The sequence below is a fragment of the Panthera leo genome, chromosome B4, assembly GCF_018350215.1.
Source record: "Panthera leo isolate Ple1 chromosome B4, P.leo_Ple1_pat1.1, whole genome shotgun sequence".
NCBI lineage: Eukaryota > Metazoa > Chordata > Mammalia > Carnivora > Felidae > Panthera > Panthera leo.
Genome location: NC_056685.1, coordinates 4,486,488 through 4,512,008, shown reverse-complemented (window position 1 = coordinate 4,512,008; position 25,521 = coordinate 4,486,488). Strand labels below are relative to the sequence as shown.

General features: G+C 38.0%; 1 protein-coding gene across 2 annotated transcripts in view; it reads right to left on the bottom strand.

The window, feature by feature from the left end:
• Positions 1 to 25,521, bottom strand: part of NET1 (neuroepithelial cell transforming 1) — a 60,216-nt gene that overhangs the window by 33,516 nt on the left and 1,179 nt on the right. The window contains exons 1-4 of one of the 2 annotated variants that reach the window (XM_042944754.1): positions 24,726 to 25,082; positions 7,977 to 8,130; positions 6,978 to 7,044; positions 3,370 to 3,429 (exon numbers count right to left, since the gene is read on the bottom strand). In XM_042944754.1, coding sequence (XP_042800688.1) covers positions 3,370 to 3,429; positions 6,978 to 7,044; positions 7,977 to 8,130; positions 24,726 to 24,741 — 297 coding nt within the window. In that variant the 5' untranslated portion in view covers positions 24,742 to 25,082. Of the gene's footprint in view, positions 1 to 3,369; positions 3,430 to 6,977; positions 7,045 to 7,976; positions 8,131 to 24,725; positions 25,083 to 25,521 lie in introns of those variants that run through there. The other variant, XM_042944755.1, reaches the window with a different exon arrangement.

Genomic DNA, 25,521 nt, shown 5'->3' with positions numbered 1-25,521 from the left:
ATATGCAATTGCTTATATTTTTAGAAAGTGAAAGAATAAACCATAATATTTGAAAAAGAAAAAAAAGGATTTTGTATGAAAGAAAGATGTAGGGTAGAAGATCCAGGAATAGAAACAAGAATCTTGTGGAGCTGACTTTGAAATTCCATACAATTTTATTACATGATTAAGAAGAAAAATTAAGTTAAAAAAATTTTTTTATGTTTTTATTTTATTTTTGACAGAGAGAGTGCGAACAGGGGAGGGGCAGAGAGAGAGAGAGAGAGAGAGAGAGAGAGAGAATATGAATCTGAAGCAGGCTCCGGGCTCCGAGCTGTCAGCGCAGAGCCCGATGTGGGGCTTGAACTCACGGACTGCGAGATCATGACCTGAGCCGAAGTCGGATGCCCAACTGACTGAGCTACCCAGGCACCCCAAAGAAAAATTAAATTTAAGAAATAGTAGTTCTTAAAAATTGAAAATAAAAAGGAACAAGTAGGTTTCTGGCATAATTACACATAGAAAAGTCTCAGTTCAACAATTTAAAAACACAGAAATTTGTGTATACTTACTATACCTTTTAAGTAAAAATCAAAAAATCTGAAAAATATAACATAAAATGTTTTCAGTAATTGTCTCATTTATGTAATGCAGTAGTGATTTGCAGTAATGTAGATAGACTACTTTGAACTGTGAGTAAATCAAGCGAGTAATTATGTCAGTGTCCCTAAGACTGAGATTTTTGGTGTGGCTGAGAGCTCTAGATAGTAATATTGATGCAAATTAGTAAAAATACTTTAGCCTTGAATTTGAAATATCAGTATAAACTCATAATTTATTTCTTTATCTGAAAAAATGACATGTTTCCTATCTCCGTCCATTAAAAAGGCACAGAAACAAGAATGAATAAAGCAGCAAGGAGTGTTCAGAATGCCCTGGTTTAAGCCTCTACCATTTCCTAAGGAAACCAGGGTTTTTAGAAATGACCACTGACATCGGGTATGGAGCAGAAACAACAACGACAACAACAACAAGGGGCACCTGGGTGGCTCAGCTGGTTAAGCAAGTATCCAACTTCAGCTCTGGTCATGATCTCATGGTTTATGAGTTCAGCCTCACATGGGGCTTGGTGCTGACAGCTAGGACCCAGGAGCCTGCTTCAGATTCTGTGTCTCCTTCTCTCTCTGCCCCTCCCCTGCTCACACTCTGCCTCTCTCTCTCTCAAAAATAAATAAACATTAAGAAACAACAACAGCAAAATGTACAAGTGGGCCTGGAATAACTTGTCATCCTGGGAGAAAAGGAGGCTAGGCTTAAGTGTCTAGATATGAGGTGAGGGTCATGTCAAAAGGATACAGGAAATGAATACACTGCATTCCTTAAATTTACATTATGCTGTATGTCAATTATATCTTAAAACTGGGGGAAAAGGGGACATAGAAGCCATCCTGAAGCAGCATCCAGTGGCCAAAGATGGGATAATTTAAGCACTGTAAGAGTAGTAACTGAAATAGATCAAAGCACAACAAATGTACAAATATCCATAAGTTCATAGTCATATAAAAAAATCATTAATTACATTTAGAGAATTTTAACGAATAAAACTCATTTCTTTTGAAAACCGGTAAAGGAATCAAGCACTTACCCTCCTTTAGTGTAGGTAAGTACCTCACAGTAACCAAATGGTTGCTGAGGGGAACTTTCTTTTTATGGAAGTGTTCCCGTTAATAAAGATGACTGATCAAGGCATGATATCCACTTAGCAACCTTCAATGAATAAATAAATCTAGGCAATGATAATTAACTCATTTTGATAATAGCACAAAATGATTATTATATACCTCTCGAGGGAAGTACACAGCCCAAATCGATCTCGAGATCTATCCGTTTAACAGAAATAAAGGAAAGAGAGGGACAAAATACCATGGAGCTATGAAAAGCTCTACACATCATTTCCTTTTCGACCACAAAAAACTGCAACAAAGCAAAAAGCTAGAGAGAGAACCTACGTATTAAACCCACAGAACCTATCAAGAGACATATAATCACAACATATAGACTTTATTATGAATTTCAACTCCAGACAAAATGAACAAATCCAAAACAGAAAAAGGTGCCAGACAAATCAAGGCAGTGTGAGCACCAAATCTGATGATACAGAGAAAATGATACAACCTAAAGGATCTGCTTCAAAATAATCCAGGGGCGAGTAGCCGAGTAGACAGATAAATGACTGTCATTCGATCGTATGATGGTAACTGCTGAAGTTGGGGTAAACAAAAGGAGGATCATGTTTAAGTAGATTTGACCATGGATTTTACCGCGGCAAACTATGAAATACTGTCCTATTTCTGTACGTGGTCTGATTTGAAGCCTACCGAAAAAGGGTTGCCATTTCATCCTTTTTTTTTCTCTTTGAATACAAGATTTTCAAATATAACTGAAACTGTTTTGCAAAAAGTCTAACACTTAAAACACACAATTCTTCCATAAAGACATTACGTATGTTTGCGCCTATGTGCGTGCGCACGCGCGCGCGCACACACACACACACACACACACACACACACAGGCCTTGCTGGATCTGGTAAAACGTTGATGGGCAGACCTATAAAATACCTTGTCTTTAAAAACAAGTAGCAGCTGCCATCATTAAACATGATGCCAAACATTTAAAAAATCTCACTTAAAAAATGTATAACCTTTACATAACAATCTTTAAAAAAGGTTCTTAAAACTGAGATGATTCTGTAAAATTTGGCAACCGACAAAAATGGACTAAGTAATTCCGGGGATACCAGGTTTGGGGACTTAACTACACTTTTACATAAAGGGATACACAATCATTTTCGAGTGTGCCCTGGAGGTTAGTCTGTGATGGGTCACACGTTGGAAATGCGCAGCCACGTCTGACCTGCAGACCAGCTGTTGGGCTTGCACAGTCTAACACTAAAGACCCGGAGATTTCACGAAACAGTCCGCATTCGACCGTCCTACAAGCAGCACCGGAGAGAGCGCGGCAGCAGGTGGCGCTTCCAGGAGGGCACGCTCCTCTTTTTCACCACAGTCCCTACCTTCCCTGTAGGGTAGGTAGGGCCGGGCCCCTGTACGCAGGCGAGTGGGGGATCACTGGCTGAAGCCCCACAATGTTCTGAGGGAAGCTTTCACCTCATTTTGAACAAAGAAGTGGACACAAAAAAGACAGTATCTGTAAAAGCCAGTATTATCCGGTTTTGCGCTTTTCTTTTTTGCACTTAAAAATTTTTAAAACGTTAGCATTTGTTATTCTTACAGCACAAGAAGAAACACTATCTGCATATTTTTAAATACTTTAAAATTTTTTTAAAGTGTTTTTAAATTTTTAAATTCTTTCAGGGCAGTAAGGCTTACCTTCAGATCAAGGCTGTTAAGGCTTATGACATCATCATCTTTCTCTCTCCGCTTTCTTTTCTGTATGAAAAAAAAGATTTCATTCTTATACAGAAGGAATGCATGTTACTTCATTAAACAGACTCCATAAAACCGGAAAAATCACGTTAAAAAAGTGAAGCTGTACTCATAAGGAAATTATTTCTATGAGGGATGCCAAATCACCTCTAGCATATATACTGTTTAAATAGCCCCCTTGACTGAATCATCTCATGCTGCGAATTTCCATTCTATTAAAAACCCTTATGTAAAGTTTTTTTCAGAACAGAACTCTTATGTAAGTCGAGGGCTGTCTGTACTTGTTAGAGAAAAAGTAAAATATGTTTTAAACACAAAGGCACCAATTTTTTAAAAAAAGGAACACATATTATTTACCCTATAGAGGGAGGAGGGTCTTCACTAGGAAAAAAAATACCCTTTTCTCATGGCCCAAAGTAATGAAGACTTGTTGCCTGAAGCAGGATTTATAAGCTAAGACCAACACGCTCCTAGTTATTAGTCGTTGTCGTCACTCGGCCTGCTGGTGCCTGTAGTGGCAAAACTGTGCACAATCTTTGATTTCTGTCTTCTCTCACTATTGAGCGATGCCTCAGTAACACATCACCCACCCACACCTCAAAATAACTTTCAGGTCACCAGTGACACAGCCTAGCTCTTGGAATTCTCAAAACTGACCGGCCAGGGCTCCCTTCCACGACCTGGCTCCACCCCAAGGAGAAACTGGGGGAAACGGAATCAAAATCGAGCAGGATAGGGACAACAGGCCAAAGGAAAGATAAAGTCCAGATGGAGGTGGGGAAAATTGATAGAGCCTGGAAATCTCAGAAGGCACCACAAAAACAAGAAGAAAGGGAGCTCTGTGAAGTCAGAAAAGTTATCTGAACCAAGCCTCTTTGTAAAGTCTTCAGAAAAACTAAATCCACATTAAAATGAAGAGAAAATTCTCTGAGTCAAATCCTACACAAAGTAACTCCAAGAAAAAAGAGAAAAGGGCAAGAATAACATCCCTACAGGGAATGAAAACACCTCAGAAGGAAATGCTCAAAAAAGCAGAGCAAAACTATGACATACTATTCCAAATTTAGCTAAAAGACATTAAGAAAATGGAAGAAGACATGAGAGAACAATATACATAAATCAGGATTGGGAAACACGAAAAAAATGAAGGGACAAGAAATCTTTATTGATCCTAAGGTCATATCCAGAAGATCCAGAAAAACTGTGAATATGATCCTAATTTTGAAAAGCAAACTAAGCAAAAATCCTGCATGTGTGTATCTTGTATGTGAGGCTGTGTGTGTTTGTAAATAATTGTATGAGCAAAGAAAAATTTTTAAAAAGGGGGCTCCTGGGTGGCTCAGCTGCTTGAGCGTCCAACTCTCCATTTCGGCTCAGGTCATGATCTCAAAGTTGGTGGGTTCGAGCCCCACATCGGGTTCTATGCTGACAGTGTGGAGCCTGCTTGAAATTCTTTCTCTCTCTCTGCCCCTCCCTCTATCTCTCAAAATAAATAAGTAAACTTTAAAAGAAAAATAATTGTATCGGCAACACAAAGGGACTGATAAGGTATTGCTGACTCGGCTTAGAGTGGAGGTGCGTGGGTGGAAGGACTGACAGGGGAGAGGAAGGACAGGAGCAGGAAGCTGCCAGGCAAAAAGAAGTGTACTGAGGGAAAACTCTCATACATGACTGTCCTTATGCATTTATATGAAACCATATGCATGTGTTAGCATATGTATAAAGAAATTGAACAGATTTTAAAACATTCTACTGTGTTTTCTTTTAAACATTTTGAAGTTGAGCTTTTCACATGCATATATTCCATCCACCTGGAATCTGTGGGTACCTGGTATGAAGTGGCACAGCTAGCTGCCTCACCCCCACTACCACGGGCCGTGAGCACGGCTCCTCGGTCAGCTCTCTTCCGCACGCCGCGTCCCGGGCTCTTTCTCACCGCAGGCCTACCGACTACACCCGCACCCACGTCCCGTGCCCGTAGTCGCCGTACCCGTGGAGGAAGTCTTAACAGCCCACACGAAGTGAGACATTCCCCGACTTTCACATGCTGTTCTGGGCCTTCGACTTTTCTTCCTGAATTGTAGAACGAGAGCTCTAACACTCGAGTGGGTTTTCTATCAGAACTGCACTGAATTTATAAATATGAGGTGTCCTGACATTTTAATCTTACTGAGCCTCTCCTTGCTGGACTATCTCTCCATTTAATTTGGTGTCTATGTTCTTTACTAATGCTTTCCAATTTTTCCCATAAAAATCTCACAGATCTTTTCATAGATTTATTCAATTTTAAAAACTGTTTTTGTTTCAATAAGAGCATCTTTATAAATTACATTTAATTGAATATTGCAAGTGTATATACCTTCTGTTGAATTCTTTTTATAAATTTTATAGCCAGTAATCTTGCTTGAACTCTTATTAGTTCTAACAGCTGCTATTAATATTCTCTTGGATATTCTGTGTAGACGGTCATAGTGTCCCTAAGTAAAGACATCCTACTGTCTCTCTTGGATATTCTACGTAAACAGTCATCTTGTCCCTAAGTAATGACATCCTTGTGTCTCCTCCTTTCTGATGTGAACAGCACTTGTTCTCCTGTCTTACTGTGATTTTTGCAAAATCAAGTTTGGAGATATTTCTCTACTAAAGTTTTTCTATTTGAGTTTAGACTTGTCATCTCGTAAGGGAAAGAAACCAAGATGAAAAAAGTTTCAGGGATGATATAGAATTGTATTAAAGTCAGGAAACTCTTGCTATGAATGCTTTACTGACCAACAATACATGTAATTTGTATAAGAGTACAGAAATCTTAAAAGAAGTCCCCAACAGAAATATAAATTAAATACAAAAGAACAGAATACAAATGAATATGTATTGCCGAACCCAACAGCACACGATCAAGTAAAGCTTTGCAAACTAGAAACAGAATGATTTTTGCTATTTCCCCCAAATAAGGAAACATAAAAATCACGCTCTATTTGTACATGTTATTTATAGAATTATAAGGTAATGAATTTTTAATTATAAAAAATCAATTTTCTGGTGTGAGTTTGCACAGTTAGATGCCTCTGTAAATCTCATTCTAAAAATAATGAAACAGTCCCTCTATACTAGGATGATTAACAGAAAATAATTCATTCATCACATATACTATCTGCAATCATTTTTATACTTTTCAACCAAGAAAAAAAGCTGTAAGACTATGTACATAAAAACAACTTCATGTTTCATAATATATTCTCTTAATTTTCACACTGGTAGGACTAAGAGGAAGGACTGCATAAGGCTAAAAATAAATAGATCTGGTACTTTTCAAGATATATTTTGTATTTAATTGAAATAAATTTTTACCTTGTTAGCAGAAAAGAATTACATCAGGCCACCAAAGATGTAACTTTGTAACAGTTACATTTACATACAAAGATGTAACAGTAACTCTAGACCTCAAGACACTCAGATAAGTACAGACAAGTGAACTGTACACCAGACTGAAAGACAACCTAAGAATTAATCCTATCAGTGTCTTAAAATAAAAAACCTAGTTTGCTACTCACCAAAGTGAAGTCCCAATGGGGGCCAGGTGTTAAAAATGTGAAGGAGCTACCTCTCCGAAGGGAATGTCTGTAAAAAGAAAATTCAGGCAATAAATAAATTGAGAGTAACTTCAGTAACATAAAGCAGTAGACACATAAAAAGCTACCTTTTTCATAGGTTCAAAATTGTTTAAAGCAGCTTTATTAATCAGTCAATTGTAAAAATAAAAATGAGAGAATGCAAAAAAAAAAATCGGGGTGTAAGTTCTGGTCACTTTTAGAATCTTTATAAAAGTGAAAGGGCCTTGATAAAATAGACAAATTAGAAATAATTCACCAAACCAAGCAGGGTTATTTTAGAAACATATACATGATTCAGTAGTAAGAAATCTACTTATACAGCATATTAAACTAATAGGATAAATAAAAAGCAATAAATGATGCAAAAATTGCCTAAGAAAATTCAACATGCACACCTAATATCGTAAGAACAAGAATAAAAGGATGCTCAACATAATAAATAAAACCCAAATGCAATTAATTTGCATTTGTTTACATCTCTTCCATGTACTGATTTTTTGAAAAATTATGGTTTAATTAACCAAAGGGGGGGGGGGGAAGAACTCTGAATAACTATATCCAAGACAAAGATCTCAAGCAAGATTAAAATTTGACTAGGATTTTGTCTGTTACTATTAAGTGACAGATTTTTCTTCTGTGTTATTTTTCCATTCAATGTAAGGAATTAAGAAAATCCTTATAATAAAAGCTGTCTTAACCATTATAAAATATAAACCTCTATGTTTGTGAAACGTGTAGAAAATCACAAAACATACCTCGCACAGGAAATACAGTTTATAAACTATACTTACCATTAACCACTTCAGATGTAAATAAATATAAAATAGGTTTTCCCTCATATCGAAATAAATGAAAATTAAAGGAGAAAAGCAAAGGGTCATTATTTAGAGCTTGCTAGAGGCGAGGGAGTCCCCCACCATCACTGACCCAAAGGCAGACCCAAAGGCAGACCCAAAGGCAGGCGAGAGTGGGCAATCTTCACGGTGGAGAAAAGGGAAGGCTTCAGGTGTGCCCAGATGGGACGCTATGGGCCCGCAAGCTGAGGTGAGTGCGCTTCCTCTGCGATTGCCTGGGAATGCACATTGGGCTTGTTCTGATTGGTTCAAAGTTGGAAGCAAGGAGAAAAATTAGGGAATCTGACAGTTATTGATGAAGCCTGGCCACTGCGGGTTGACTGTCACAAAGCTATTGCTCGGCTTTCTGGATTCTAAGGCCATCCTCCCTTTGTATATTCGTTCCACTTCTCACCCTTGATCCTCACGGTCTTTGTTCACTGTAAGTTACAGAAATACCACAGATGGCTACTACGCCCACAAGAATTTGCAAGCTTAAATCAAATACGAGGGCTTTGGTAGTTTTCTAAGCTAAATATAAGGCAGAAGTTTGTTTGTATTTTGACAAGGAACACAAGGGAAAATGGCTACAGGGAGAAAGAGGATATCAAAAAGGCTTCGCAGAAGAATCCAACACTTGAGTAATACTGAAGCTGAATCTGAGAAACAGCAATTAGCAAAGCACACAAGAGCTTTTTGGGGCCTTTTTGGGCAAAGGGAACAGCACACGTTAAGGGGGAGTGAAACGAATCATATTCGAGAAACTGTAGGTACAATAGTTCCTTATCTTTGCGTATCAAAAGAAATAAGGAAGGGCCTTCCAGAGCAACCCTTAGAGAATGGACTTGATCTTGAATACGTAAGGTGGCAGCTGTCAGCTATGGAATTCTAAGTAACAAGAAGGATGAACTGGAAGAACACAAGACTGGTCAGAAAGACCAGTTAGGAGGAAGCTCACTATTGCTTCCAATAGATGGTAAGGGGCTAACGCAATAGCAGCGAAGTCAGAAGCAGACTAGAAAGAGGGTTCAATGACAAAACCGGTAGACTGTTCCTTTTCCTCCCTGTGCCGGTTCAGTTCAGTGTCTACCAAGGTTGCTGACATTGGGAAAATACAATTCCACTAATAATAATTAGAAATAGATGCTGAAAGATCTTAACGCATTTAAAGCAAATATTTCCTAAAAAATTATTTGTGAAAGATTAAAACACAGTAAGCCTTTTATTACTCTTAAAGCTGTTTTTTTTTTTTTTTTCTGACAGCCTCTTTAGAGGAGCTAGATAACTTAAGAACTAGTTTTCCTTGTCACTGCAGAAAAAGTAACAATGAAGACAATGGTATGATTCTTGATAAACCACTAGAAGAGGTACCGTATTTAGGTTAAACCAACTGACATCTGAAATAATTATAATCCATATGACTAAACAAGTTGTACAGGTTTATAAGATTTTATAGGGTTTCATAGGGAAAATCGAGACCTTCATATCATATGTATCCATTGATCACACTTTCTAGAAACACTGCTCTCAGTTCTGTCAGATACTACGTGGTTCTTAAGATCATCAGTGGGAACTGTGCAGAGAAGCAGCAATTAGGATTTCTCAGAAGATTATTTTTAATCGAATGCAAATATTCATTACAAAGTAGTAATCATGGTGGCACTTAAAATATTCAGTAAGTACTTCCTTAAGACAAGTGTTGAGGAAAGCACAAAACCAAAGTTACTCATTTCTCTAGAATCAACCAAACTGACCCCAGAATGAATTTGATGTTTGAAAGCTGGAAAGAAAAATAGCTCTTAGGAATTTTAAACAGGTCAACTGGAAAAATACTTCTTCCAATCAGATGGCAAGATTCTTTCCAGTACAAGCTGTAATCAGTTTTACAGTAATGCTATTTTTTCCCAAGTCAATAACAAGCACCTATTTGTTTTGAATACTCATGGAAAAAAAGAACCCAATAAACAAATTGTGCCCAGAAATCATGTAAGCCAGTGCCAACTTTTAAAAATCTTGGAAAGACATGCAGTCATCTTTCACAGGGGTCAGACTCCAAATGTAATAGCTATTTTAGATCCTTGTGGGAAAAAATGTTTGATTTCATGAAGCAAAAAGGTTATAAGTGGCCTTTTCAGAAAATACTAAGTACAGTCCATTTGAAAAGGTACTAACAGCTGAAATAAGAACTCCATCTTCTTAGTAATTTGTGTCCGATCCCTTTTCTACACATCCAAACAATGCTTAAAACATAAAATAAACATGAAGGAACAAGCTTGGTGTATTAAACCATGTTTTCTATTAATCCCATTGGGATTATTACTTGGCCTCTAACATCCGTACTTCCTTTCCTACCTTTTGGTGTGGTTGTGAACAATGTGAATTATTTTTACACTGAACTAGTTTTGGTCTAAACAAAACATAACTACAATTATAAAGTTGATCTTCAAAAAGAGAAAAAGTTCGTTAATTCACTCTTAAACCAAATTATGTTTTCAAAGATTATGATTTGTGTCATTGCCCTCCTCTATCATGGCATGTAATTAAGAGCTAAGTTGAATTATAAGTAGTGGAAAGGTAGCTCAATGAACATTTTCATAAAATGTACCGGACAACGTAAGTGAGATAATTCTTCCAATTAAAGGGGAAAACCACAAAAATGTAAAGATACTGGTTTATAATAAGGTAGATATTTAGGGGTTTACAATGAAAAACAACCAAAATGAGTTAGCAAAGTAATGTTTTTAAAAAGCTAGCAAAATAGAAGGACTAAAGATAGGAATATAGCCGACTAGGTCACTGACATTAGCAATAAGAAGAGTTGAGGCCTGGGGCACCTAAAATATGAAAAAGTATGACTGAAAACTGTTTGTGATGCCCCCGAAGCTGCTACGGAAAATTAGCCCCCATGTGGTAAAACAAGAAAAGAATGCAGCAGTTCTGAAGGACATTGGTCCCACACACAGCAGTGCAACGTCGGTAAATGACTCAGCCTAGTTACAGACTACTTACAAACTCCTGAAATTTAAAATTTGAATCTATTAATGAATGCCAAGGGTACCATGGATGTAGAAAGAATGATGAAAACTATTCTCTGTAGTTAACATTTGTTGATGTTTGGGACGCTGAACTACTCAGGTTCTCAATTTCTTGGCAAATTGGGCAAGACATAATGACAGATATTATTAAAACAATTCATTTATTTGGGTCAATGATCTGATGTAATGGACTGTCTGGACTGCTTAGCATCTTCGCTATTAGGAAATGATCTCTTTCGCTTCATAAAGGTGCTGCGGGAGCTGAAACTTAAGTAGACTATATCCCTTACCCTACTGGGGTTTTCTCAACTTTGTTATCTGTTGAGCCCCAAATAATAGATACACCTTGGATCCTCTCTAGTCTAGAACAACACTGAGCATCTAGAAGCCAGCACACACACATTTCAGGTATCAAAACGTCCTACACCAATACTCAAACTATCACAAGATTCAATTCCAATATCCTTATCAGGTTGCCTTGCCCCAGCAGGGAATTCAGGGGAGAGGGCACAGGGGATAACAGCGGCAAGTAACGGTGAGGGAAGAGAACAATCTCTAAAAGCATACATATTTAGAAATCTAGGACTTTGGAAAACAGTTTGGCAATTTCTTAAAAAGTTAAACACAGGGGCAGTTGGGTGGCCCAGTTGGTTGAGCTTCCCACTTCGGCTCAGGTCATGATCTCACAGTTCGTGGGTTCCAGCCCCACGTCGGGCTCTGTGCTGACAGCGCGGAGCCTGGAGCCTGCTTCAGATTCTGTGTCTCCCTCTCTCTCTGCCCCTCCCCTGCTCACACTCTGTCTCTCTCTGCCTCTTAAAAATAAACGTAAAAAATTTTTTAAGAAAAAAAGTGGTCATTTGATGTGGGAGCAAATAGCCTTAGGAGCTATTGTGGGTATCCTTTTATTTTTAGCAACTACATAAACAGTAATAATGACAATCCTAGATTATAAAGAACTGGCTCAACTACTTGTTTATATGTCCTAATTTAGTTTAAAACATGTTTGGAAAAACAGTCTATCCAAAAAGTTACATCTCCTTAAAGGGAGCAGGAATCCTTAGATCTGAGTTTGTACAATGGCTGGCCTGGCTTAAGACTGTACCTTTAGCCCTGGATATCATTCTACAGATTCATCAATTTTACTGGACAAACACAATTTAAAGAGTAAGTCCCATCACTACTGGTAGATCATAGGCATGGTGTTATCTTTCTACCAATGGAGAGCATGACTTCACATTTGTTAAAAGGAAAATGTTATAAAACCCTTAAAAGGATCATATGGATTTACATTCCTACCATACAAGTGATGTACAGTGTTCAGTAGATTCTCCCAAGGCCCCGAAGAGCAGCAATAGAATTATTTAAATGTTATTTATATCCAATAATTGTAGTATTTGCAAAGAAGAGCTCCTTAAACGTGGTTACATGAGTGATAGTAATTATTTTGTTGGTTGATGTTACTAATACGTCTCTTTAGAGATATTCTGTAGAGGAAGCGTGGCAAACAACATTAAATTAGGAGTTAGCAAATACAGGACAAACTTTTTCCAGTATCTAGCTGTGAAATTTCACAGAGCTTCACATGTCTCACGTATAAAAGAAGTTGTGCTAAATGCTAAGGCTCTCTCTTTCAGTACTAAAATGGGAGTCAGTTTTGTTTGTTCGCTTGTTTGTTTTGATAACAGCAGCAAGAAATTTACTGAATGCTTATTATGTACATATAAACATAGAAGTTTATATGAGTTCTGTGCATTGACTCAATCCTTAGAGCCACTCTATAAGGCAGGTCCTATTTCTACTTCCACTTTACAGATGAAGAGGCTGACGGCATGCATCGATGAAGCGGGCCAAGGCCTCAAAGTGGTCAGCGGCAGAACCAGGATTTACACCCAGCTAGTCCAGCTCGACCACGCCGTGAAAAACCATACTACACCGCCTCTACAAGAGCTGACAACAGAGCTAACTGCTAAATACTCTTTGATACACAGTAAATAAGTGATAGTTCTGGTGTTTCCTGCAAAAAATACAATGATACCTAATATTCTTGGAATATTTGCTAGGTCTAGGTACGTTCTAATGCTTGACATGAATTATGTCATATGATTTTCACAACCTTATGAGACAGATACTATGAAGTAAGATTTAAAGAGATTAAGTTCTCAAGAGCCGGAGTCTGAACCCAGGAAAAAGCCTTACTATAAAGCCTAAACTCTTTAAAAACTAAAATTTTATTTGGTTGTGGGCCTCAGTCTAAAAGAATGTACATTCCCAGAGGAAACGATGCATTGAATCAAAGGTGAAGCCAGAACAGACTCAGCGTCAGGGAAACTAGATCAAGAAAGCAGGCCGTCTTCCAAGCTCTGAATCCTATGGCAGGGCCCAGGGCTGTCTGTGGACAAGACCCCTTTCCTACTACCCAGAGCAAAGAGAGGATGTAAGGGGAGGAAGGATTTGAGAGGCCCGCTGTAAAACCTACACAGAAGCTTACACCCTACTGGATTCCAGCTGTTTCTACTCTTCCTCCTAATCACCTCTCCCCTGCCATGGCCTATAGCAGTCATCACACATATGATATGTTCCCCCAGAAGTACTATATAGCAGGGGCAAATCATCTTCATAATCCTTTATTTAACGTGGCACAGACTTAAAACCAGTAGCCATCCATTTCTCCTAGTTCTGTGCATCCTAGCCATTTCTATTGCCCAGGGCATCCTCTAATCTACCTGTTTCTTGGTTGGTGGGCTACCATTAATAATTAGCAATAGGTGTGGCTGGAAATGAGCTCCAGGCCTGTGGGCTGATTAAAGGTGGGTCCCATCAACAGCAGTGTTCACCCATGTGTACATGTGTGCTAACACACGCACACGCACACTCACCCCCACCCCCAACGCGTGGTGACGAATTTCACTTTAAATTCCTGACCACACATTTCATGTAGGTGTTTACTCTGCCCAGCAATTACATTTCCCTTGTCACTTCCTCTCCTCCTCTTGGAAAGAACTACTTCAAACCTTTCCCTCTTCACTCTTCCAATACTCCCTCCCCACCCCCATCTCACTTTCAGCTTACGACTCTGACTCTGCATCGTATAATATTATATCCTGCACACTTACACCGTCCAATTTACCAACATACCATAAACTTTTTCTTCTCTTTTGTTACAATGTATAAGCTGTATTAACTAATTCCAAACCTTCCATTTATACACTGGGTTATATCTGCTCTTCTCTACTCTGAAAAGCAGCCAGAGACAAAACACATCCACTTCAAAAAAACAACAGTTAATTATGAAATATAAATAGGTACAATGTAACAATCTGAAGATAAAAATTGCCAGAGGAAGATCCTTTCTGAATAAGAGAACATAGGCAGTGTAACGATGATGTCTTGAGGAAAAGCAGTAGTGTAATTAATGGATTTGTGAATTGAATTAGCTATTCATTTTCAGAGAGCAATATTTTTACTTGAGGGACCCACTAACAGATAAACTACCATCATTAGGACTTGGGTATTTTGCAGGCATTAACTCTATAATGAAGTATTGCTGCCAATGATAAAAAGTTGTGCTTTCAAATGAAAATTAGAATTTTTGAAAACTGTATCCATCGTTGTGAACATGACATCTCAACCCTTAAAAGCTTTTCAGGTGAGACCAGTGATTATATAAATGACTATGATTTTTTGATAGCATGTGACAATATGTCAGTATGTATCAACCTTTGGAAGATCTGCTTAACTCAGTACACCAGTATTTTCCAAACGACAAACACATAATGTCTCAAAATCATGGCTGAGTAAAACAGATCTAAAGACTGTGGATTTTAATATAACAGAATGAAAAGTTCATTGATACAATTTCAGATTCAAACTGCAGCCAAACATTAAGACACTGCCACTTGTCAAGTTTTGGTGTATTACCAAAGAATACCCATAATTGTCTGAAAAGGCTATTAAAGGACTTGTGCATTTTTGAACTAAAAACCTGTGTCAGGGCAGATTTTCTTTATATACTCATATACTTCATTCTCTATATACTTCATCTTTATATATTGCAAGCAGCAGATATAAGAATCCTGCTCTTTTGTTAAGCTTGATACTAGAAATTTATGAAACTTATGAAAAAAACTCGACACTTCTCACTAATATTGTTTTTGAAACTCTTTCCTTTAAAAAATATGTTGTTTATGCAAACATAATGGGTCTGTTTTAAAACATTTAACAAAGTAATAATTTTTTTTTTTTAATTTTTTTTTTTCAACATTTATTTATTTTTGGGACAGAGAGAGACAGAGCATGAACGGGGGAGGGGCAGAGAGAGAGGGAGACACAGAATCGGAAACAGGCTCCAGGCTCCGAGCCATCAGCCCAGAGCCTGACGCGGGGCTCGAACTCACGGACCGCGAGATCGTGACCTGGCTGAAGTCGGACGCCCAACCGACTGCGCCACCCAGGCGCCCCTACAAAGTAATAATTTTTAATAAATATAATCCACATCAACAAAAGCTCTCTGGTATCCTCAATAATTTTAAAGAAAGTACAGAAGTCCTAATGCCACAAGAATGAGAATGGCTGCCCTAGAAAAAACCTGCACACGTACAGAAAGGAAATGCAGACCCGAAAAAGAAACATGTATCTTATATGAGATAACACATAAAACTCTGTCTGAATTACGGAAAAAGACTTAAAACGATTATAGTTAATGATATTTCACTGTGTAAAAGTATCATAATGTATTTAATTTCCTATCACTGTTTTTTCTCAATTTTTTACCATAAAGATGCGTTGTGACGTACTTTTTTACACATATACCCACATATACGGTACAATAACTTTAAGATAAATTCCTATATGTATAATTCTCGGTTTAAATATGTGCACTATTAAAATTTTGTTTGGCACAAAAACAGACACATAGACCAATGGAATAGAATAGAAACCCCAGAACTAGACCCACAAACGTATGGCCAACTAATCTTTGACAAAGCAGGAAAGAACATCCAATGGAAAAAAGACAGTCTCTTTAACAAATGGTGCTGGGAGAACTGGATAGCAACATGCAGAAGAATGAAACTAGACCACTTTCTCACACCATTCACAAAAATAAACTCAAAATGGATAAAGGACCTGAATGTGAGACAGGAAACCATCAAAACCTTAGAGGAGAAAGCAGGAAAAGACCTCTCTGACCTCAGCCGTAGCAATCTCTTACTCGACACATCCCCAAAGGCAAGGGAATTAAAAGCAAAAATGAATTACTGGGACCTTATGAAGATAAAAAGCTTCTGCACAGCAAAGGAAACAACCAACAAAACTAAAAGGCAACCAACGGAATGGGAAAAGATATTTGCAAATGACATATCGGACAAAGGGCTAGTATCCAAAATCTATAAAAAGCTCACCAAATTCCACACCCGAAAAACAAATAACCCAGTGAAGAAATGGGCAGAAAACATGAATAGACACTTCTCTAAAGAAGACATCTGGATGGCCAACAGGCACATGAAAAGATGCTCAACGTCGCTCCTCATCAGGGAAATACAAATCAAAACCACACTCAGATATCACCTCACACTGGTCAGAGTGGCCAAAATGAACAAATCAGGAGACTACAGATGCTGGAGAGGATGTGGAGAAACGAGAACCCTCTTGCACTGTTGGTGGGAATGCAAACTGGTGCAGCCACTCTGGAAAACAGTGTGGAGGTTCCTCAGAAAATTAAAAATAGACCTACCCTATGACCCAGCAATAGCACTGCTAGGAATTTACCCAAGGGATACAGGAGTACTGATGCATAGGGGGACTTGTACCCCAATGTTTATAGCAGCACTCTCAACAATAGCCAAATTGTGGAAAGAGCCTAAACGTCCATCAACTGATGAATGGATAAAGAAATTGTGGTTTATATACACAATGGAGTACTATGTGGCAATGAGAAAGAACGAAATATGGCCCTTTGTAGCAACGTGGATGGAACTGGAGAGTGTGATGCTAAGTGAAATAAGCCATACAGAGAAAGACAGATACCATATGTTTTCACTCTTACGTGGATCCTGAGAAACTTAACAGAAATCCATGGGGGAGAGGAAGGAGAAAAAAAAAAAAAAAAAAAAAAGAGGTTAGAGTGGGAGAGAGCCAAAGCATAAGAGACTCTTCAAAACTGAGAACAAACTGAGGGTTGATGGGGGGTGGGAGGGAGGGGAGGGTGGGTGATGGGTATTGAGGAGGGCACCTTTTGGGATGAGCACTGGGTGTTGTATGGAAACCAATTTGACAATAAATTTCATATATTGAAAAAATAAATAAATAAAAAATAAAATTTTGTTGTATCTGCTAAATTTCTTGTCCAACATACATGTAATGGGAGTACCAGGAGGAGAGAAAGGAGCAGAAAAAATATTTGAAGAAATGACTGAAAACTTCTCAAATTTACTGAAAAACAATAACCTACACATCCAGAAAACGCAGTGAACTCCAGGGAAGATACATTCAAAGAGACCCACAGATAAAATCACAATAAAAATGGTCAAACATAGGAGAAAATCTTGAAAGGAGCAAGAGAAAAATGACTTGCTACTTACAAGGGAATCCCAGCAAGATTAATGGCTGACCTATCAGCAGAAACCATAAACCAGAAAGCAGTGAGACGTCATATTCAAAGTGCTCAAAGAGAAAGACTATCAACAAAGAATCCCAATTCCATCAAAACTAGCTTTCAAATATGAAGGTGAAATTAAGACATTATCTAGATAAACAAAAACTGAGAAAACTTGTTGTCTGTAGACCTGTCTTACATACTAAAAGGAAGTATTCAGGCTAAAAGCAAGTGAGTCTAGATGGTCATTTGAATCTACCCAAAAAGACAAAGAGCACAAATAAAATCAGTCTAAATGAAAAAAAAATCAGTAAATAAATTAAAATGCCATTAATTAGAAAACATTCACTTAATGCAAAAGAAAGCAATAAAGGCCAAATAGAGAAACCAAGGTCAGACATAAAACAAAATGCAAAATAGCAGGCATAAATCAAACTATATTAATAGAGAACATTAAATGTGAGTGGAGTAAATCTCCCAATAGTAAGACAGAGATTGTTAGCCTGGATTTAAAAGAAATAAATATAATCCAACTATATACCATTGACTCTTGAACAATGTGGGGGTTAGGAGCACATCATGAACCACCCCCCATGTGGTCAAAAATCCATGTATAACTTTTGACTCCTGCAAAACTTTACTAATAGCGTTTTGTTTACCAGAAGCCTTAAGTATAACATAAATAGTAGGTCAGCACATATTTTGTATGTTATATGGAGTATATACTGTATTCTTACTATAAAATAAGCTTGGGAAAAGAAAATATATTAAGAAAATCATAAGGAAAAGAAAACAGATTTACAATACTGTAAAAAATCCACTTATAAGTGGACCCATGCAGCTCAAAACCACATTGTTCAAGGATCAACTGTACCATCCATAGGAGACATACTTTAGAGTCTTTATACTCTACTTTATACTCATACTTTAAAGATACAAATAGCTTGAAAGTAAAAAGAAACTATGCGAACAGCAAACCACAAGCTAGGCTGGTTATATTAATATCAGACAAAATAGAATCTAAAACAAAACAAAAAAACAGTTACCAAAGGTAAGGGAGCCATTTTATAATGATGAAAGGATCAATCCATCAGGGAAGTATAACATTACAAATATATATGCACCTAATAACAAAATAAAATACAGATAGCAAAAACTGACCGAAAAGAAGGGAAAAACAGACAATTCAACAACAGCAGCTTCAATACCTCATCTTCAATAATGGCAGAATAACTAGAAGATCAACAAGGAAATTAAAACTTGAACAACTCTATAAACCAACTAGATCTAACTGCCATCTCTAGACACTACAGCCAAAAGAATATACATTTTCAAATCCACATGAAAAGCATTCTCCTTGAAAGACTATATTCTAGGGCATAAAATAAAAATATATTTAAAAGGACATAAATAATAAAAATATGTCCTCAACCACAAAATTGGCAATCAACAGCAGGAAAAAAATTGGGAAACTAACAAATATGTGGAAATTAAACAATGCACTCATAAATAATCAATGGGTCAAAGAAGAAAGCAATGGGAAATCGCAAAATAATTCCATATTAATAATAATGCAGACACAAAATATCAAAACTTATAGGATCCAATTAAAGTAGTGCTTAGGGGGGAATTTATAGTTATAAATATCGATATTAAGAAAAAGTGTCAAATAAATAATTTTCCATCTTAAGACACTGGATAAAGAGGGGCAGAATAAACCTAAAGCAAACAAAAGGACAGAAATAATAAAGGTTAAAGTAGAAATTAATGACACAGAGAAGAGAAAAACAGTAGAAAAAAAATCAATGAAGCCAAAAGCTGGTCCTTTGGAAAGATCAACAAAATGGACAAATCTCTAGGTAGACAGACCAAGACAATAAGAAGACTCAAATTACTAGAAATGGAAATAAAAGAGGAGGCATTACCACTTATCTTACAAAAATAAAAAGGACTATAAAAGAATATCATGAATAACTGTATGCCAACAAATTAAATAGTGTAAATGAAATGAGCAAATTCTTAAAAGACACAAATTACTGAAAGTGACTTAAGAAGAAGTACATCTAGAACAAGGGAAGAGACTGAATTAGCAATTAAAAAAAAAAAAAAAAATCTGCAAAGAAAAGTCCAGGTCCGGATGGCTTTATCCCTGGATCCTACCAAACATTTAAAGAATTAATACCAATTTTTCACTAACTTTTCCAAAAAACTGCAGGATTTTTTTCCAAAAAGAGCAGGGAACACCATCCAACTCATGAGACCAGTATTACCTGATACCAAAACCAGACAAAGACACCAGAAGAAAACTACAGACCAATATCTCTTGTGAATATAGACGTAAAAATCCTCAATAAAATATTAGCAAACCAATAAAACAGTACTGAATCCAACAGTATAAAATTATACACCATGACCAAATAGGATTTATACCAGGAAGGCAAAGTTGTTTTAACACCTAAAAATTAATGTAACACATCACATCAATACATTAAAAAATAGACCAAAGTGGGGGTTGGGGAGAGAGAGAGAACATTTGACAAAGATCTAAAACCCTTTCAAGATGAAATCACTTAAAAAACTAGGAGTAGAAGGGAACTTCCTCAGTCTGATAAAGGGCATCTACAAAACCCCACAGCTAACATTTTAGTTAAAGGTGAAAGACTGCATGCTTTGCCCCTGAGATCAGCAACTAGATAAGGATTTTTCCAGTCTCAGTGATCCTGCTCAACAGTGTACTGGAGGTTACAGTGAGAGCCATTAGGAAAGAGAAAGAATTAAGGTATCCAGGTTGGAAAAAAAGAAATGTAACTATTTATATTTGCTGATGACATAACCTTGTATGTAGAAAATCCTAAAGAATTCACCAAGAAACTTTTAGAACGCGTGCAGGAACAGTGCAGGATACAAAATCTACCTACAAAAATCAAGTGTACTTTTATACTCTTGAAATTAAGAAACAAATTCCATTTACAATAGCATCCAAAAGAAAATATATTTACAAATAAATTAAGCAAGTAGTACAAAAGTTATACTCTGAAAATTATAAAATACTGCAGAAAGAAGTTAAAGATCTAAATAGTTGGGAAAACATTCCTTGTTCATAGACTGGAACACTGAACATTGCTAAAATGGCAATACCCCCCAAAACTGATCTACAGATTCAATGTAATCCCTATCAGAATCTCAGCTGACTTCTTTGCAAAAATTGACAAGCTTGTCCTAAAACTCATATGGAGTTACAAGAGACCCAGAATAGCTGAAACAATCATGAAAAAGGAAGAACAAAGTAGGACTCGTATGTCTTGATTTCAAAACTTACCATAAAGTAGTGATAATCAATAAGCTGTGGTGCTGGCAGAAGGATATACACACACATCAAGGGAATAAAATTGAAAGTCGGAAAATAAACTAAGACACCTACGGTCAACTGGTTTTTCATAAGGTGCCAAGCCCATTTGATGGGGAAAGGACAGATTTTTCAACAAATGAGGCTGGGACAACCAGACAGCCACAGGAAAAAGAAATAGTACCCTTACTTTACACCATATATAAAAATTAACTCTCACAGATCAAAGACCTAAGTATCAGAGCTTAAACTAGAAAACATAGGGGTAAACCTTCACAACCTCCAATTCAGCAAAGGAATCTTAGATGTGATGCCAAAAGAAAAAGCAACAAATATAGATAAATTGGACTTGATCAAAATTAAAAACTTTCGTTCTTCAAAGGACATCAGGAAACTGAACAGACAACCCCCAGAATAAGAGAAAATATTTACAAATCATATATCTGATAAAGGACTTGAGCCTAAAGAACTCTTAAAACTCAATAATGAAAAAAAGGACAAATAACCCAATTAAAAAACGGGCAAAGGATGGGCCACCAAAAATGGCCACATGATTCTGTTCATATGAAATGTCCAAAACAGGGCAATACAGAGACAGAAAGTGGATCAGAGCTTGGGATAGAGTGGGGAGGAGTTTGGGGGAGGGGAATAATAACGGAAGGAGATGGGGTTTCTTTTCGATATTAAAATAAAATGTTCTAAAATGGACTATGGTGATGGTTACACATATCTGAATACATAGAAAAACACTGCACACTTTAAATGGGTAAAATTGTATGGTATGTGAACACTGTTTTTAAAAAACCCAGTAATACTTTCACTTTTCTTGTATGTCGTTTTTCAAATTACTGTAGAGTGACCTTACCTACAGAAAGTTTTACATTTACATAGGCTTATACATCAGTCTTCTTCCTTATGATTTCTGGATCTGATGTCAGCTTAAATAGTTGTTTCTTGCTCCACTATTGATATTACCCTGTCATATTTTATGTATTCTTGGAAATGTCTTACACCCTTTCTGGAAAACGGAATTTGGATTAGTTACTTCACTCCCTGGTTTTTCTCCAAGGCTCTGCTAACTTCATTCCTATCCTCATGCTGCCTGTGCCATCGTCCTTTACTCAGACCTCATTCCCACCCTCACACGGAAAAATGGAAGCCTGCGGGGAAGGATCTCAAATTCCTGCTCACAACCGACCCCATTCCCCAAACTTACCTAAAAGTATACCACCCGTAGCTTTTAGCCAGGCGAAATTCTTTACCCTTAACTTGAATTCCATCCTTTTCTGCCTCGTTGGCTAATCATCTCTCTTCTCCTGTCTCTTCCACTTCTCCCTCTACCTACTACCCAAGGATAACAAGTTTATCCCTTAAGAGTCTCCTGCACAAACGGTTGCCTCCCTATTTCTTCAAAGTGCAATCCACACTCAGGATTTCTTGTTTTGCAATCTCATTGCCAGCTATCAGATTCAAACACCCCTCACCTTTCATTTAGGCTACTGCAGACTGACTTCCCACCAGTCACCATCTGTACCTGAGATTTTTAATTTGGTATCCATAGTCGTGGTGAAAGGGACCACAAATTTGAAATTTTATGTGTATCAGCACTTTTCAGAAGTAGTTTTTATAAGACTTAAAAGAGTGTCATGACTCCCAAATGCTACTTATTTTTCTCAATGAAGATGCAATGACATTTTACAATGCAAGTATCATGTCCTTGGCTTGTCTTTCAGGATTTCCCCATCACCTTGGATAAAACCCAAACTCTCATGCATACAAGGCTCCTTCATGATGTGGTTCTTTAGGATAATCTCTCATCACTATCCCGAAATCCTCTCCGTTACACAATTAGCACCTAGTCAGAGCCAGCTAGGTGTGATATCTAGAGCTCCTGTCCATTTGCCTCAGGACCTTTCAGCACACTTCTCCTCTACATGAAATCACCCATTTACACCTCTCTAACCTGGTCCTTCAAGACTCAGGGATTTCAACAGGAAATCATTTCTTGTTCTTTTCATAAGTGTTCCTTTTATCTGCATCTGTGGCATCCGGTTAGACCTCTACAGTGACTTTTATCACAATTATTAATTTATCTTTCTTTTCTACAAAATTATAAACTTTTGAGTAAGCATAGTATTTTCCATACCCATATTTCTAGTGTCTGGCATTCACATGTTTCTTGAAAAATCACACCTCATTCTCTTCTCAACCCACTGCAAACGTTGTAAATTCAATATTTCAACTAGTCTATGGAAATGATCGAAGATAATATGCTCTTCTCATTACCAGATTTAATGGTCTTTTTGTTCCTTATCTAACTTAAACTTTCCAATCCTTCCTTATCACTAATATGTGACATAGCATCCTCCTCCTTGAGGAGTATCTCCTCCTTGAAATCCTTTCTTCACTGGGCCTCTGAGGGACTGTTCTTGGTTCTTTTCTTACTTCACCAGCTGCCCCCAGTATCCTCTTTACCCTGACCTTTAAATGTTGGGAGGCCCAAAAGAGTTAGTCTTGAAATTATTTATTTATATTCATAATCTAGATGACTTCCCAGTTCCATGATTTCAGGTCTATTTGTTGACAACTCTCAAATTTATATCTGGTTCCACAGGTGGGTTTGCTTTATGAAATGTCACTGAGCTAAATAAATGCTTAACATTTGTGCACTCTTTAATTCAAGAGTTATAGTTCAACAAAAGGTTAAGAAAAAGCAAAAAAGAGAGCAATGAGTAGAATATCAAATCACTGTGTTGTATACCTGAACCAAATATAACACTGTACATTAATCACACTTCAATTTAAGAAAGAGAAAAAAAATTGTGATGAACTCTTGCCTTCTCCTGTCAACGCCACAGTTAATCCATCTGCAAATCCTGTCAGCTCTATTTTCTAAATTTTTTTTTATTATGTTTCTTTATTTTTGAGAGGCAGAGACAGACAGAGCGCGAGTGGGACAGGGGCAGAGAGAGAGGGAGACACAGAATCCGAAGCAGACTCCAGGCTCTGAGCTGTCAGCACAGAGCCCGACGCGGGGCTCGAACTCACGGACCATGAGATCATGACCTGAGCCGAAGTCGGACGCTCAACTGACTGAGCCACCCAGGCGCCCCCGTCAGCTCTATTTTCAAACACATCCCAAATATGAGTATTTTTCATGTCTCCCACTTTGATACGATGTCTCAACTACAATACCCTCTGCTTCTAGGTCCCTGCTTCTCTCGCCACGTAAGTCAGAGTGGTCCTTTTAGAATATAGATGACATCATCTGTTCCTGCTTCCCAACTCACTAATTCAAATTTGAGGTCCCTTCAAGGGTAGGTATCCCAGGTACTGCATGATCTGGCCCCCGCCTCGTCTCTGACCTCTTCCTCTGCGCTTCTTCCCCTTGTTTCCTCCACCGGGTCTTGGCTTCTCTGCAGATCCTTAAAGACACCAAATGGGATTCTACTGCAAGGCCTTTGCACTTGCCGTCTCTCCCTCCAAATACTCACATGCCTTATTCCTTAATGTCGTCAGATCTCAAATGTCATCATCATGGGAGCTTTTCCTTTGCTCTTTTAAAAATAGCAACACTGGGGCACCTGGGTGGTGCAGTCAGTTAAGGGTACGGCTCTTGATTTCAGCTCAGGTCACGATCTCAGGATTTGTGAGTTCAAGACCCCATCAGTCTCTGTGCTGACAGCACGGAGCCTGCTTGGGAATGTCTCTCCCTCTCTCTGCCCCTCCCCTGCCCACTCACTCTCTCTCTCAAAAATAAATCAACAACAACAACAAAAGCAACAGTACCCTCTCCTGATCTCTATCCCCTTTACCATGCCTTAATTCTCTTCACAGTACGACCACCTGATACGGTTTATATTTGATGATAGTCTTTCTCACCCAATTTAAGCTTCATGAGAGGAGACACTTCATCTATTTTATTCACCAGAATTCCCAGTATCTACAACGCCTGGACGGTGCCCAACAGTATAAATGAATGAATGCAGAAGGAATCTAACGCTGCCTCTGTTGGATATTTCCGAAATTCTATGTTCCTTAACTAGCCTTTGCACCTCTCAGGCTGAAATGACTCCTCTTGCTCTTCTAACACTCCTTAAATAGAGGCTGTAATCACTACCGAGATTTCACGAAGGTGTGAGACCACAAGTACTGTAAACCACAAAACAATAAAAATGTTTCTAATGAAAAAAACCCCTAGGTCTCTGCAGAGTAACTTAGCGATGGGCTTATAGGGGTGTCTGGGTGGCTCAGTTGGAGGAGCCTCGCTGGTTTCGGCTCGGGTCACGACCTTGTGGTTTGCGGGTATGAGCCCCGCGCTGGGCTCTGCAATCACTGCGTCAGAGCCTGCTTGAGGTCCTCTATCCCGCGCACCCTGTCTCTCAAAATTAAGTCAATGTCAAAAAAAAAAAAATTAAAAACAAAACAAAACATCCCAATGGGTTTATAAATGCCTTGTCGATGAAAGGCGTCCTATGTCTCAAACAAGGAGCAGCACCTTCAGGCGCAAGCAGAATGTCAATTACGCAAGGGACTGTGGTCTATCCCAAGCAGTATCTGAGACGGACCACAGGGCCTTTGGAAACGACGCGCACAGGCGTAATTGTTACTTTAAAAACCAGCCAGCAGTTAACACAGATCGAGGGCGCTCGGGGTAGAGGCGCGGCGCACGCCCCTT